This window comes from Nylanderia fulva, unplaced genomic scaffold, assembly GCF_048542155.1.
Source record: "Nylanderia fulva isolate GAGA-0341 unplaced genomic scaffold, ASM4854215v1 Scaffold28, whole genome shotgun sequence".
Classification (NCBI taxonomy): domain Eukaryota; kingdom Metazoa; phylum Arthropoda; class Insecta; order Hymenoptera; family Formicidae; genus Nylanderia; species Nylanderia fulva.
The window spans coordinates 2,506,050-2,523,262 of NW_028190347.1; the positions used below are offsets into that span (position 1 = coordinate 2,506,050).

Consider the following 17,213-nt stretch of genomic DNA (forward strand, 5'->3'; position numbering starts at 1 on the left):
TGTGTACACATTGAAATTGAGACACAACATAAAATATATCGCGTTGTAATTATAAAATAGCATCAAATTCGATTCTGCTATTATGTATTGTCCTTAAAACTTAACAGCGACAAGTGGATTCTTCATTCAAGCAATAGTAGCTTCTTTTTGTCGAGCTCAAGTGAATCGACAAATGTCATTTTCCTTGAATGAACATTTCTTGCCTCTATTTCCCTGTACGAAAATAGCAATTAATTCGAATGGCCATCACAATAATCTCTTTTTATCGCACAAAGGATTTTTCTCAGACAGGATCTAATAGATATCCGCCATTCTAGACTGGTTCAAAGTCTCTTGGAAGATCAATTCATCTTCCTATTCGCGTTGTATTCGAACCAATGATCGATTCAATCGAACATATAATTTCTCTCAGTCTCTCTTTATTTTTCTTCCGATTATTTTAGGAATAGTTGTCTAATCCGTCTCTGAAACTTGCCTCTTCACTGATTTATGTGTGCGTATGATGACGCAGTGACCTCGGCGTGTGTAGTGTCGGCTCTTTGTCGCATCCCCGACACGTTTCTCTTTGAGTGCGTCAGAGATGACGTCACGTAGCTAGGCAACCGCACCCTTGCGGCCCACGAAGACCCGTTTTTCCATGCCTTACGTCCCCAGCAGTCGTTTCTCACATTGTCCTTCGCATTTATAGGTCGAAGGACGAACTTGGGGAACGTGCACACATACGGGACGATGACTCGATAAGAAGATATTGGGGACGATAATTCCTAGGATCCTCGAGTGAGGAAGTTCTGTCAGGGATAATCGCTTGAAATGTCAGACAACATTACGATAATATAATCACGGCGTGTCTAGTTTGATCTCGTTATAGAGTTTGCTTCGAGAGTTTGAATATGGAGTCTTATGCGATAACGATAATAGGTCTACACTGTGTAAACTGACGTTATATTCTTGATCAGAAAATTTATTTATTTTTTTAAACTTTATTTCTCTTTCTCTCAATACTTTATATAAAATTTATATATTATATCAATTATATTCTATATTATAGAAATTATATAAATTTTATATATATTAAATTTTATATAAAATTTATATAATATATATATAATATATAATATAATTTATACAATACATAATATAATTGATATAATATATAAATTTTATATAAAGTATTGAGAGAAAAAGAGATAAAGTTTAAAAAATAAATAAATTTTCTGATCAAGAAAATATATTTATAAAAACATAGAATATAAAATTTATATAAAATTAGAGAAAAAGATAGAGAAATAGTTTTCAACAAATTCGTGCGTGAAGCAAGGAACGATAAATGCGTCAGTGAATAAATTTTACATCAATTTTATTTCTTTTTTTTTAATTGAAAAAGCTGCACTGCTGTCAGATATCGTAAAATCGTTAATTACTCTCGCATGAAAATCAAATATTATATAATCGATTCGTCGTGATAATGTGGGGATGCAGCAAGGTGCATTACTGGAAGTGACATCGATAATGTGATCCTAGGCGACGTGTCAGAGCATTGATATATGTCCTTGTCCGTTGTCGACCCTCGTAAGGGACTCTCTTCGCCGAGAATATCTCGTTCACAAAGCTTAATATAGAAACTGTAGCTCCCCTTTTCCGTCTTGTTGTTCGTTGCTGTTTATCCGTGTCTGCACCCTATGCGACTATGCACATGTATGTGTGTATGTGCATAGTCAGGCATACTGTTCAAGGTGATGTAGTAGTTTTTACATTATATTACATCGGTATGTATGTACGTATAACGGGTAGAAATAGCGCGATTTTATGCTTCAAAGTTACGAAAACGTTCGCAAAAGCGTGCAATAATAAAATTAAAGTGGATTTAATATCCTTTGTACGTTCCACACACATAATATCAGTCGCTTTACTCGGTTACAAAGCACATAAATCGCGTACCTTTTCAATGGAGAACAATCGAAAATACGGGGAAGAACTTTACAAAGACGCCTCATTCGTGATTCTGACTACGCGGAATACAAAGCGAGAGTAGGTATGTAAGGAGAGAACGCGTCTATATTGTTACATAACTCTGAATTGCCGCATTCCCGAACCGCTCGCTCTGTTACAATCGCAAAGCTACATTCAATTAGCAATATGAATTAATCGTTATCGTCGAATGAAATTCTATTCCTGCAACGCTTCTTAATTATGCAAATGTGGAGTAGAGTTGGGAGAAACGTTTCCTTTCTCAAGAAAATGTATATTTATAATTTTAATTACAACAACACAAAATTCTTTACAAGTTGTTCATATTTTTTTATCAACAAATTAAATTATTACTATATAAATTTATGTTAGGTATTGATACTTGATTTTTTTCTTTCGTTATTTTTAAAGCATATATTGATATCACAATTAATTACGATAAGAGAAAAAATATAATGATGAACAAAAAATTAAAGAAACTTTAAGGATAAGAAAGAGGAAAGTAGAGAGTTGGAAAAAGGGATGGTATGTTTTACGTGCTCCATAATGATTCTATTCTCCGCGCAATAAGATATCTAGCGAATCGATCTGAACACGGAAATCTGTATTAGGATAGCGATTTCTCTTAATGACCCATCCTGGCTATTTCGCGTCAAACTTCAATTAAGACGATGGTCCTGCCAAACGTATTAACTTAATTCGTTATATTAACTTAATTCAAATACACGATGATATGCTCGATTTAAAGGACTGAGCGTTAGCCAAACTAATTTTCCTCGCAGATTTTGCAAGAGAGAGCAATAGAACAAATATATTTGTGGTCGAAATATCTGACAGAGAAAAACAAATAGCCTCTTTTTAATTTGGCCTTACGGACGGAATAATAAATTTGTTTTTACACTCGATTTGTAATTGTCGATACACACGAATAACTTTATTTTGTATAATCCTATAAACATCAAATGTATTGTACATATATCGAATTTTTAATACATTTTTTGATGTATATTTTTTAAATTTTATTTTTTACTTCTTTTAAAATTCGATAATTATGATTCGATAAACAATTAATAAACAATTTTTAAAATAAACAATATGCATATCATTTTTATATAGAAATTATTATAGTATTACATTTTAGGTTCATATTTGTAAATTTGATACAAAATCTACTAATTATACTAACTATTATCATTCGAATATAAGACGGGCAAAATCTTAATTAGCGATACTTATATAGAACTCTGTTAATACCATAAAGAAGAACTTGCCTTTTCAACGCGATAGAATTGAACAGATTAAAGACGCGACAACTTCGGTTAGACGTAATCTTCGAGAACTGAACTTGCAATTTTCAAACAATCCAATTAATTTACTCGTTGAGGAATCTCGTTCTGGCAAATCACAGGCCCGGCTAACTATAATTGAGGGAATTAGAACCGGAGCACACGCGTCTCTCTCTCTCTCTCTCGTGTTACAGATCCACGGTTGAATGTATAGCCTCTTACAGACCGTTGACGCACAGCTATCCCGAGGTGGAATGTCCAATTATGAGTTCTCGACACACCGGTTACGCTTCGCAGAGAAAGACGCGAGGGAATTTCCGAACCTCTTGATCTCCTAACCAGCGTAGCCTCTTAGTGTTCGATATATCGATTGTCAAGTTCCCGCTGGGATTACCAAGTTTGCATTCTCGTGCACAAAGGATTCCTGTTGTAAATGTTGACGCAATAAGATCGATCCTAGTTCAGTGGTTTTGCCAACTACTGTATCTCATGTTGATACCGAAGTGATAAATTAATGATGATTTTTCAAATAGCAGTTTACTCCTCTCTCAGATCCGCAAAATTATAGAAAGTTCAATTTTATTGTAGCGTCATATTTTTACATTTCTTTACTTTTTCCCTCTTTCTCTTATAGGTATAATAAAAATTTATAAAGTATAATATGTAAAAATGTCACATAAAAATCCGTTATAAATTACATGTCATATCAAAGGTAGTCTTATACAGGATGTTAAAAATTTAGATCAACAAACTTTGAAGATAGAAAGAAGACTTCAAAATAATTTTCTCTATAACGTTTAGTTTTAATATGATGTGATTACATGATGTGAAATATGAGTTTTTCAAAGAGTGAATTAAAGAGTGAATTTTGTTCAAGATTAAAATACAATTTAATTTTTTTACTTATACGTTTGCTTATTGTTTAAGTCACATAAATTATTTCATAGCATGTAATATAAAACTAAAAACGTCGTAAAGAAAAATAGTATTAACAAAAAAATTTTATTTTCAAGTTTTCTATTTTCCTTCAAAATTTGTCGGTCTAATTTTTTAACAGTTAACACACTGCGTATTTTAAAATTACGAAAATTTTTGAATTATTACAAGCTAAACCATGTAATTACATTTACCTCATATAATCGCACATGAAAGTCGATAATACGTCGTAATTGCTTTCGCAACTGTATATATTTACGATAAAATAATGTCAAGTGATGCTTGACTTTGAGTGAAAATAAGCGTTACTTATTGAATGGAGTTTGTAGAATCTTTTATGTAACAATTACTCGACGTTAATGGATTTTAACTGTTACTACATATACAATAAATAAGCGAGTTGTGATACTCTTAGAGAATAATGCGATTTCTGTGCTCTCCAACGAACAAGTTCCACCCCGGTGAATTTCTGTGACATATGTCACAGCATGATAGAATGCATTATGCATATAAATGATATAAGCCATTTTGCTCATTTTGCTCATTTTTGTAAGGAGAGGCTTTAGACTATATTATAAAATTTAAATACCTTTCTTTTCTTATGAGCCCTTTAAAAGAATTCAATTTTTCATTGCTATACCAAAACAATTACATGTGACGATTAATACACGAAATTCCGGTGAGAATATCATATGAGAGATGCGGTGGATTATATCTCTGTTGATGGTGAGGCAGTAAATTTACTTGTCATCTGAAAGCGTGTCACGCGGTCGGAATTTGTGGAAAGATGCCGACGATATAGAAGAAAGTAATTTAGATCACTTCTCAAAGGGATCCAATTTGAAGCGCGCCATGAAATTACAACCACCAGGTCATGAGTCAGGTCTCTTGGTTGTAACTTAGACGTAGGTCCAATTTTATTAGAACTCGGGAATTTAGTTGGAAAAAAATATTTAGACCATTATTACGTATATACATATATAAATGTGTTTACCTTTTGTCGTAATGCAATACTACTGTCTTGTTATCAGAGAAGAAAATATCGAATGAAAACGTGCTATTCCTCTTATATTTCAACATAGATATTTAAATTTAAAAAACGTAATAAATTAAAAATGAAATTGTAATCTCTGAAAACTTATATATTTTATTAACTGTCATTTCCATAATTATGACAGTACTTGTTTTATTTGCATAGGATTTGATATAAAATTTTTACCAAAAAATTATTTTATTATTTGCAAAAAAATTTATAAAATAAAGACAAGGAAAATGAGATCGATATACCTTTTGTAATATAATATCCCTAAATGACAAATTGTGATAAAAACAGCAAACATTAAGTCAGATACTTCGTAAAAAAAAACATTGTCGTAACTTTAGCAATCTGTTTTAGTCGCGAATAAGTTAATATCCTCGAGGGGACTAAATGTGTTCCCACATGTTTACGTTTGCACTTGTATTATAGTTATATGTATATATTGTTCCGACAATATATCGTAAGAATAAAGCATTAAGAAATAGCACGAGATGCCAAAATTAAAAGATAACGATTTTGTACTATGTCATGAAATTCGAGAAATAAATTTACACGATCGCAATAATTATTTCGATTAGAAAACTACGAACATTCGCAAAATTGCGAATTCGCTGTAATTGTCGCGCTTTCCACTCACGAATTTTTTTACGATCTTTTTGCTGTGAATAAAAAACTCCTTATTGTATTTATAATGGAGATAATAAATTAAATGTTTGTTTAGGATCCCAATTACGGAATTAAAGATTCTTTATTTTCTGAGAATTGATAATAATTTGATTAAATAAATCCCGAAAATCTATTATTACTAAATTGAATAGTTATATATATATATATATATATATATATATATATAAAATAAGAATTTGTAATAAAAAAAAGTTTTCTTCTCTATATTCACCATATGCGTAGAATGATGTAGAAAGTACTTTATTTTTAACAATAAGATTCCAATATCTTAATGGAATAATATACAGGAATCTAAGTAGGAAGATTAGATAAAGTGGATGAAAAAGGATCGTAAATGAGGACGCAAGGGAAATGAAACTATATCAGCTGAAATAGAATATCAGCTTTTATTTTGACTAGAGAGAATCATTATAAAACAAGACTAAATATACTAATGCGTAAAGTCCGTAAAGGATCATTATCGCGAGCTAATACTATATTCATGCCATATTTGCCAGAACAAGGCGATTTCTATGTCTGTTATTGCATAGCTGGTCTGCTATCAAAGAGGAAACATTATCTGCTATTTCGTCAATTGTAATAATTTTACCTTTCTCATTTGTTGATTATTAAGAGAAATCATTGTTTGCTCCACTTGGATAACAATTTCATATTTTTTACTTTTATTGTTATTTTTACTATAATACTTTCATGTTAAAAAAATGCGATATGATTCTTTGATGGAAAAAAATCCGATTTAATAATTATTCAAAAAAGCAAAATTAGGGGAAAAGTAAAAATTTTCAGGATACTACTACAACAATTATATGATCGCAAACATATAATTGTTATAGCACGGAATTTCTGCTTCTAGTTTCTATGTGATGTTTTATTTTTTTAAATAGTCTATTAAAAAAAATATATATATATATATATATATATATATATATATATTTTAAACTTTGTACGCGTGTTATTTCGCAATGAGAAATCTCTTTTCATACAACAAGAAATAACTTTGCACGTGCAGAATATGATCAGGAATTCGAATCGATCATTAATGCGTCGTCGAACGGAGTCCTCTTACGCGGTCGTCCTTCTCGTATAACATAAACGCGCAATAATATCCATCTATATCCGCGAACGCCGTACGTGTTCCGGATGTTCTACCTCAGCAGGGTTAGTTTGCGATTTTATGGAACAAATGCTTTCTCATTGTCTGCGGTTCTATTATGCTGTCGCATATGTCGACTTCTATATGTATACTTTTCGTTCAAGATATATAACGCGTACTCTCGTATTTGAATGATCTAATTTCACCGCACACTGACATAGTAAAATAAACAATTAAAAACTTTTCTGAAAGAGCGCGATGATGAGAACTTTATTATCGAGCGCAATAATAGTGCAAAATTGATTAATTTTTTGCAAAATTACAAATACGTTCTCGATATAGATATAAGATGAATTAATTATTCATAGTAAATTGCTTTAGATGCATTCGTCGCTGTTTTCCTACAAAATATTGTGTTTTCTGAAAACTTGTTTAAAGAGCTTACGTACACCGTAAGTAGATATTTGTTGCTCGAGTGCACTCCCGAGCACACCGATCGTTCAATTTCATTTCGTAGAAAGGCTAAAGTACACCTGAGACGAGAGACTGCAACGAAATCGTGTTCACACGATGAGATCCTTTACAATTATCGATTTACACAGAAAATTTGCGGGAATTTCTACGGAATTAAATATATATTTTATAAAAAAATATTTGCTTAATAAAGTGTCCTGGTTACATTGATTAAAAAAGAAATCACGATATCGTTGCTTCAAATATTTTCTTCTTTCGTGATATGTATACATTAAATGTACCATTTTCCTACCAAAAAGATATTTGTTTATGTGCGGAGAATAATATTCTCTCTTGTAAATGTTAAATACATACATTATCGATTACAATTAAAATATAGATTAATCTTTATGACTTACTCCGTCCGGATGATATTTCGCGCCACACGGCGTTGTGTTGTTCCCGCAAAATTCAGTCAAAACATCCTGAAGTTTCCGTGTGGAATCTGAAAAATAATTAACAGTTCGATAATTCGTTGTGTTTAATTAAGTATTATGCTATGATATAGAATGACAATTGTCAAATATCAAAGAAATAATCGAAATTTTTTAAAATTTAAATTTCAATTTTTATAATCAATCTAAATAACACAATTTTCATATCAACTCTATATCAAAAAATGTTATTTAATAATAATATGAAATACAACAGCAAGTTGAAAAGTAAAACTTTATTAGATGGAAAGACTTGCGTCATATATTATGGTAAAAAGTGAAAAGTAATATTTAAATCGTTTTTTTTTCTAGATTTCTAAATTATAAATAAATTCTTGTATTAATTAATTATTTTTAAAGATTAAAGATTTGTAAATGTATAATTGCGGTAACTATTTACTGAAACAAATATTATTTCACACAATTTATTCATTTGAAATAGAAATCAAAATAGAGAGAAATTATTAATTATGGTTTAATTGTGACACAAGCGATAATTATTCTCTTGAGTTATATAATTTATATTATATAATTATATACACTATATAGATATAATTTATAAATTGATTTTTTATTATATATAGGTATCTATATTATCTATATTACATCGACTTTTCATTGATAAAACTTTCAATCGGTGTGACTTTGATTTTGACATGAAGAATTCAGTACCTGGAAGATTTATTCTGAAAGGGAAGCTAAGTACACAAGACACTGCATTTCCACGAGTCGATGCCAATAATTGGTTAAATGGCTGACATGTAGCGAGCGTATTTGATGTGCTAAATAGTACATCTGCCAATAGCTAATCGTGTTATAATTAATTCAGGAGACCGAGTAAAATACCGAATTAACATTCGATTTTTTATGTTTTTGCGCGATATTCTCTTTGCACTTATATAATATTATTGTTATCGAGGATTATACTTTTTAATAGAATGCTAACAGAATTGAATATCTCATTGAATCAGTGGTGAACAATGCTTAATGAGAGCACGCTTCGATAAGCGGCTCGACTCAAATTAGTCGATTGCCAGATAAGATCGTTCTTCTTTCTCTAATCCTATATACATTATACATACGTTTCACTTTGACAAATTAATTAGAATAGTTTAGCATGACGAAAAGTTGATATTTATAATTACAATTTTTTTAATATTACTTATTTTGTGTGCGCTACTATAATATAATATTATTATTTATTTTTACATCTGAAAGGTTGATATACATATAATTACAATTTTTTAAAATATTGTTTAGTTTCGCTGTAATTTGGATCTATATTTGTATGTTGTAAATCAACGGAATTTTCTATGTCAATTCTACTATTGCGCGATCGGTGAGTGAAACATTTTTATTTTGTGGCGACAAACACCAAGTTTGTCATTAAGTATAATATCATAATGTTCTTAAACTTTTATTCTATATATTTATATACAAGTATTTAAATATTTTTTCGTATTTATAGCGCATGTTTCTTTACTTCAATTGTTTTTTTATAGATTTATCCTCGTGATATTACTTTCGCAATTAATTAAAACTTTCTGTAAACTCATTTCACTTTATAATCAAGTCCTTGTCCGCGAATGTAAGAAGACATGAATTTTTTCTGGCATTGTTCTATTGTGTATTTCAAACAAAACATCGCCGAAATAATAGCTTATAATAATACCAGTAAATTTGTCGACAAATGGCAATTTATTTTATTTCGTGGAACAAAGTGCAACGCTTGTACGTACAATGAATTAGCGCTTTCTTGCGTGAATGCTGCGCTTGTTACTCCTTCTCGAGAAATGTATTAGCTGTTGTTATAATCTCGCATTTCCGTCAGCCCACTGTAAAATACTAGACGACGGTGTATGTACCTATACATCGTCAAGCTCGTGCGATCGAAAAGTTATATGCGGAAAATCCGGAGACATTTGCTGTCGACGAGTAAATCGCACGGAAATATATGATAGTCGATGAAATATGAATTTTGACGTTCAAATCTATTACGTCAACGAGATTATATAATTGATAATTTTATAGACAAATATTTTTTCTTCATTCTTATTTATTTTGTGAAGAAATTTCTTAAGATTTATCGTTTTTATTTAAATATTCGTAGAAATATTCGTGAGATTTATAGAAAAATTATCGCAAATTATAAATTGACATACATATGACATTTTAAAATAATTAAATATAAAAATTGCTTAATAAACTGCTTAAATTTTTGAAAGATAAAATATGCATGATGTTTTATTATAGAAAAAAGCAAAGGTACATAAATTTAACAAAATATTCGATATTTATTTCCAACCTTTCAGTATATATATTTGCATTATATTTGAATGATTGTATTGATCTCGCGATTTATTTTTGGTAATTTAACAAATTCCCAACGGTTGACTTTCATTTTGTACAATTAGACAGAATATAAACTTTCAATTTACTTTCATTATATTTAATTGAAGTGAATCAAAAGTGCTATCTGCAATTAAAGATAGTGCTTTTATGAACGTAACAATATAATTTGAAAATATATACTATAATAGGTATATTAGAGAACTATGTGACAGCTTATGACAATTATGTATATGCAAAAGGATTTATTCATTTTAAAAAGCAATCATTATTTCATTTTATTCAATTTCCCCATTTCGGAGCGAATATGTAATTACGTTTCGAAATGTTCCGGCAAAGTGCCAGAATCCTTTTATTACGACGTATTTCCTCGCGTTTGCACTTTGACGATAACGAACAATACCATTATCCGTCTTTCATCATTCAAATAACTTCGTTGTCTATCGCAGTAATTCGATTCATACGACGATAATCACCCAATGGTGAGCGCTACTATATCTCCATCGAAACAAAATTTTTAAAGAACTCGACAGGAATCATGAAAAATTTATCTGTGCGTTCGATGAATAAATTCGTGCGCATGATGAGTCCATAAAACTATTATACATTGAGTTAAATGAAAAACGAAAATAATTAAACGAATTCGATTCATTCTTATGCAACATCATGTAATCGACTCTCTAATAATTAAAGTAAGAACATATTTTTTTAATCATAAGAATTTCATAAACGCAATAATACATTTAGAAACAAATAAAAATAAAATTAGAATAAAATTCTACTTTTATTGAGCATAAATTGCAGTGGGTAATTATTTGTAAACATCAAAGAACGCGTTAAAAAATTTAGAATTTTTAAATGTACGAATTATATATCTTGAGGGATTTCTTATTCAGAAATTGAATCTAAAATTATATCAATAATAATTGATTAGAAATCTAATTTTCCTCAATTTTCTGCTTACAAATTATTAATAGTGTCCAAAATAAAAATCAAGGAATAGAAAGTTGTCCGCTCTAAATTTCGTCGATATTTTATAAGTCAAAGTTTCTCAAACTTTATTAGTAACAGACTTCAGAATTTACAATCTATAAAAAATTTAAACGAAAAAGAAAAAAGAAAAAGAAGGAGAGAGAAGAGAGAGGATACGCCATACTTTTCGTTGTGATTTATCCGCATTATTCTACACGTTTCAGCACTTCCTTTTCTATTTCCTTTTTTTGTTACTTACAAGCTGCCAAGTCCTGAAGTTGTTGGAATTCTGCTGGCGAAAGCTTATCCCAGTGAAAGGCCATCCTTACTTTCGGTTTATGTGTCCCTCAGGACGAACAGCTAGATGTTCAATATTGAAATTCGTCACCTGCAAATCAAAAGGATGCCATTACGTATAAAATATAAATCATAGTATAGGGTGTTTTTCATACACAATTATATTCTCACTGTTTTTACATAATAACCCTGCCGGATATTACATTGATGCTATTTAGAAAGATAGTAATCGTCCACAAAAAAAACAATAGATACATAATAGGCACTGATCAATAGATGGTTTATAAATTTCCGAATAGATTGATTATTATTAAAAATAGAAATTATTTTAATAATTATATATGTGATAATGCATTAGTATCGAGGAAATACTTCATTCGTCTATTTTATAATTTAAAATGCATTAAAAATTATTAATAATATATTCTACTTTATAACACACATGATTATATAGCAGAATTTATATAAAAAAAGAATTTATTTATTATTTTGTACAATAATGTACAACTAATATGATTCAGATGCGATTATCATATAATTCGTATAAATTATAAAATATATGTGGAAAACGCATTATCTTTTTTTTATTTTTTTTTAATTAAAGATCAGATTTAAAACATCGAACCGTGTATATAAATCAGCTTTAGTTTAGGTAAATTAAATCAATTTACAGTAAAGTAATATGTTCGTTGTTGATTTACTATTCGCTAGTACTTTATGCTAATATAGTCTCCAGCGATCCCGCATGTACATTCGTTACGCATCTCTCGTGCTAAAATTACAGATTTACGGTTACTGTGACCGCTTTTCTCTCGCTGTAAACGCGCCTATATGCAAGAGAGGAATTCGTGCAATTAAGCATATCTCTCTCGCGAACGTGACGGCGCGTGGACATATATTTCGTTAGTGAAACTCATAATGTCCAATAAAATTCGTTCGTTCAATGCACATAAAAATTTATCTGCAAAGAAAATGCACGATATGTATTCACATTCGATGCAAAAAGATTTTAAATATAAAATTATTAATTTTTTCGGAATTTATGATTAGTTATTTGCATCAGTTAATATATATAATCTGCAAAAATAAAAAATTAAATTTTTAATAAAAGATAATTTACAAAAATCAATCAAAAAGATATAAATATAATATTGCATATATGTTACATATTTTTTGTAAAGATGTACATATTTTAGTTGTTTTTTTGTAAAGTAAAATTTTTTAAATAATCAATATAGTTGAAAATAAAAATAATTTGATACGGGTAGAGAATTATTCTTTACACAAAAATTTTCTTTTTCCAAAATATTATTAATTACGAATTAAATGATATTATGTGCTTTCTTTTGTGAATTTATTTACAAGTGTAATGATACTTGAAGTATTCTATGTATTATAATTTTGAAATACAAGATTATTTGAAAATGTATTTTTATACATAGCATTAATATTTTTTAAATATTGTAAAAAATTATGAAACAAAGAGAAACCCAACTCAATGCCATACGATGGCTTTGATTATTTCAGATATACAATAGCGACATATCCTCGCGCAATACTTGTTGGCAAAATAATTTTTTTTTTTGCTACATTCTTAATTTTTTTCTTTGAATATTAATGACATTTTATCGAAAAAACTAACGTTTCAATAATCTATTTTTCTCTGAATAAGTGAAATCGATACTGTAAATACCACTGATGCGTAACGATTTAGATACAATCATCCGGATATGAATAATGAAACCGCCAGTGAAGCGGCTTAAAAAAGAAAATCTCGGGGATGACGGTGTATCAATGAGAAATTAAAAAAACATATCGGGACAAATTATTGCTATTTCGTATATCGGGAGCCTTAATCCGTAGCGTATCGTTGATAACGAGCTTAATCGACGGACGAACCGCAACGCATGATCGCATTAATCTCGAGCGCTCCTGCATGCAACACTTTGCTATTGCATAAAAGTGAAAGATTCGATCGCCCTCCCTCGCAGATGCATACGCGACGATAATTTCGTCGTATTACGGATATAATCTACTCTTGCGCGCGCGCGAAATTCGGCGCACACATTTCGCACGTCATGAGCGTGAAATGAAATTTTGCTGGTCCGTTGGCTTCTTCTGTGATATACATCTAGGCTGGCCCCGGCTGTGGCACGAACAAAATACCATCAATCGATGCGGCAGGCGCGCAGTGTTGTAATTAGTCACAGATACATACACACACACACACATATACATAGAAATCCGAATGAAGGACAGCCCGAGATGCAGTCTAGCGCGCGGCCGGATAATCCCACTCGGAGAATAAATCCCAGCGACGCGCGCAATTGCGAAGCTTTTTCGTCCAAGAGCTTCTCACTTTACTTTTTGCCTAAGTATCACAGCGGCGGAAAAGCACATGTGGACTTTGGCTTGAAACTCTGTAGACGACTTTTAGAAAGAGATCTGTGCTGGATGTAAAACATGATTTTCAAGAAATATGCTTGCAATTTATATAAGCGATTTATGCATGCGAAAGATAAATCTGCAATATGTATAGCTTGAGTTACTATCGTATTTTCACGCTAATTACACGCTAATTGTACGCAAAATAATTACGCACACGTTTCTAGGAAGATATTTTTTTTACATAAAGATCTTGTTTAAATAACTTGCAATGTAACGTTGTAAAAAGACCTAAAAGAATTTGTTTCTAGCAATCTTTTGTTGCCTGCGGCGACACAGTTTTTCAGTGCGAAAATATATTCTTTTTACAATTTTTTTCAAATGATGAAAAGGTATGCTATGTTATGCGTGTTTGTGTCATCCCCCGTTTGGATAACTTTTTTTTTAGTTAACAAATTGGTCTCACCACTTGTGGTAATATATTGTAACTAAAGAATTTAATTTCACAATTTCTGTAAATTCTCGCTTTTGTTTTGTTTTGTCAAATATCACATTTGTATATATATGTATATCGCTATGAATTATATCAGTTTATGTATTTTGAACAATACATAAGTTTCAAAAATTGATTTTTTTTCAAAGAATTCTTTGAATTAATTATTAATTCATTTATTGGAATTTTATCTCCAAAGTAAAAAATATGCGTTTCAAAATTTTAAAAGATGAATTATAATGGAAATTATTTATTTTGTCGATAATTTAATCTGTAATCCTTTGTCATCTAAATTAAGTTAATTTAACGAGGAATGTTGAATTTTATATTTTACGGTATCCTCGTGGATCATAAATTCGCACATTGTCGACTGCAGTTTAATCTCTTATTTTTACAATCTAGTTAGAATTGCGTTTCTTGTGCGATGAGGGAAAGCGGGAAAGCCGTCTACAACAGAATAGTGTGTGTCTCGCGTTACAGCACTTACAACGACCGGTGAAACCGTAAACCCAAGTACACGAACTCGACGGAAGGTAGTTAAGTAAATTTATTATCCTTCACCAATAAAACGAAATGAAATATACACCATCGTCAGTTAGTCATGATAGAATCACCGTATGTCCACGAAGACAAGCACGACATGCGGTATACATTCGTATGCGATGCTTGCATTGCACTATTGCAGTATGTATGTACACACATGTAGCGTAATTCAAAGCTGGACAATAGTGCTAATGATAAAACATGTTTCTATTTCGTATTGACAAATTCTCTCGTTTATAGTTACGCATTTTTGAGAAATTTTTAAAAATTATTATCTAAATCACGATCGATATCATAAATTATAAGTTTGTATACTATAGGGTTTATAGTTCAAAGCACACGAATAAAAGACTCGCAGAATATTTTTCTCGGATAAATAATATCTGGATTTGACAATCAGTAAGACCATCATGAATCTTTGTTTGAGAAAAATATATATCGGGCAATATATCAGATAAATTATGGCACGACGCAAAAATGTGTGTGTATATGTGTGTGTGTGTACGCTTTTCTCCAACGAGCTTGTTTTCCGATAATAATAAGACAAATATTACGTGTATCTTGAAAATATAGGTACTTGTAATCTACTTAACCGTTTTCGCTGCATGAGCCATTATATATATATATATATATATATATATATATATATATATATATATGTCAGTATTAAGCTTATTAACATTACTTATGTTTTTTAGAAACAATATATTAAATAAAATGAATTAATTTCAATTTATATATATACTACATACACCTATATGTATATATATATAATACATATACTACTGTTTTTTATAAGAAAATTTTTACATAGGTTTATATTTAATTTTACTTTGATATTTATATTTATAAAAAAATTTTAAGTATATCTTGTTTTATACAAAGTTCTATTTTACATGCACAGTATTGCAATAAATAAACAATAAATCTCTAATAGATTTTTGTCAGGTGTCTGTTGCATTTCGATAGTTTCTATTTGTTTTTCGACATTATTTTTAGTATTATTCGTTCCCATTTTTCGAGGATCAAATATATACGTCATTCGTTTTTTCCGATTTTTTAATTATAGAGCGCTCCGAATCACTGTCAATCCTGATAAATAAAGTTAAAAAGTCAAATCAACGAAACATAAATATAAATAAAAGTTTTCTTCATTCATTAATGTTGCTAGATAATTATTCATTTATGATAATATCGCAATATATTATCGAAAAAATGTGCGTTACTGAAAATGTAGAGGATTTAACGGAAAAGTTCAACAGAATTTAACTTTTTTTTATTTCCCTCTCTCTTTCTCTTTCTCTTTAATAAAATAATTTTCCATTCTGTTATGTCATGGACTACACTTATAATTAAAAACGCGAAAAAATGATAATCTTTGCAAAAAGATAGTCCATGTGCGTTTAAATAAAAAACGTTGCATTTTATATGCGTAATCGATTGCGTAACGAACAGGAAATAAAATACGGAGAATTGAATATTAATAACTGTTCCGTGCAAAGAAAAGTTCTGGATTTGAAAAGTAATTTTAACGATAAAAATGTTATATTGCTAGAAAATACAATCATAGTAGCATGATTGTAACACGATTTAGAATTGTGTAAAAAAAATTATGTTATATATTATTTTATTAGATTTATCGAACTTGTAAGTCAAATTTTTTAATAATTTTTTATATTTGAAATCTTCATGCAACAAAGATATTAAATAAAAGAATTAGTGTATCGCATAGAAATATTATATGTCAAATTTTTATATTTACTAAAACTACAATAACATATCTGAGGCAAAAAATAGAAAAATATTGATTATATCGTATATAAAAAATCTTTTATAATAAATCAAGCTTTACGAGAAGCTGATTTTCATACAGCACTTAAAAGTTACGCGTTGATTGCAATTAGCTTAGAAGGATAATTAGGGCACCCCTTGAGGCACGCCTTGTACATTGTATATATCTATATATGATATATATACGCCTAACTCTTTCGCGACGTGTCATGGTAATATTCTCATGCAAAAACCTAAAATTAATCTCATTCCGTGTTTATTATTACACGCATGTAACGCATTCTAGAGATAACGCCAAGAATATCCCATCAGTATAATCATCCGCATTGCAGCAATAGTATTTTTTAACAGATATAATTATTATTTCGCTAACGAGAGATAACTGGTTTAAATATATTTCTTTTTTATTACACGCGATATGCAATAA

At 29.9% G+C, this 17,213-nt stretch overlaps 1 protein-coding gene across 1 annotated transcript in view; it reads right to left on the reverse strand.

Moving 5' to 3' along the window:
* Positions 1-17,213, reverse strand: part of Dgk (diacyl glycerol kinase 1) — a 91,022-nt gene that overhangs the window by 41,349 nt on the left and 32,460 nt on the right. Inside the window, exons 2-3 of the mRNA XM_029311162.2 lie at positions 11,537-11,665; positions 7,882-7,967 (exon numbers count right to left, since the gene is read on the reverse strand). Of these exons, the coding sequence (XP_029166995.1) occupies positions 7,882-7,967; positions 11,537-11,600 (150 nt within the window). The 5' untranslated portion in view covers positions 11,601-11,665. The remainder of the gene's footprint in view (positions 1-7,881; positions 7,968-11,536; positions 11,666-17,213) is intronic.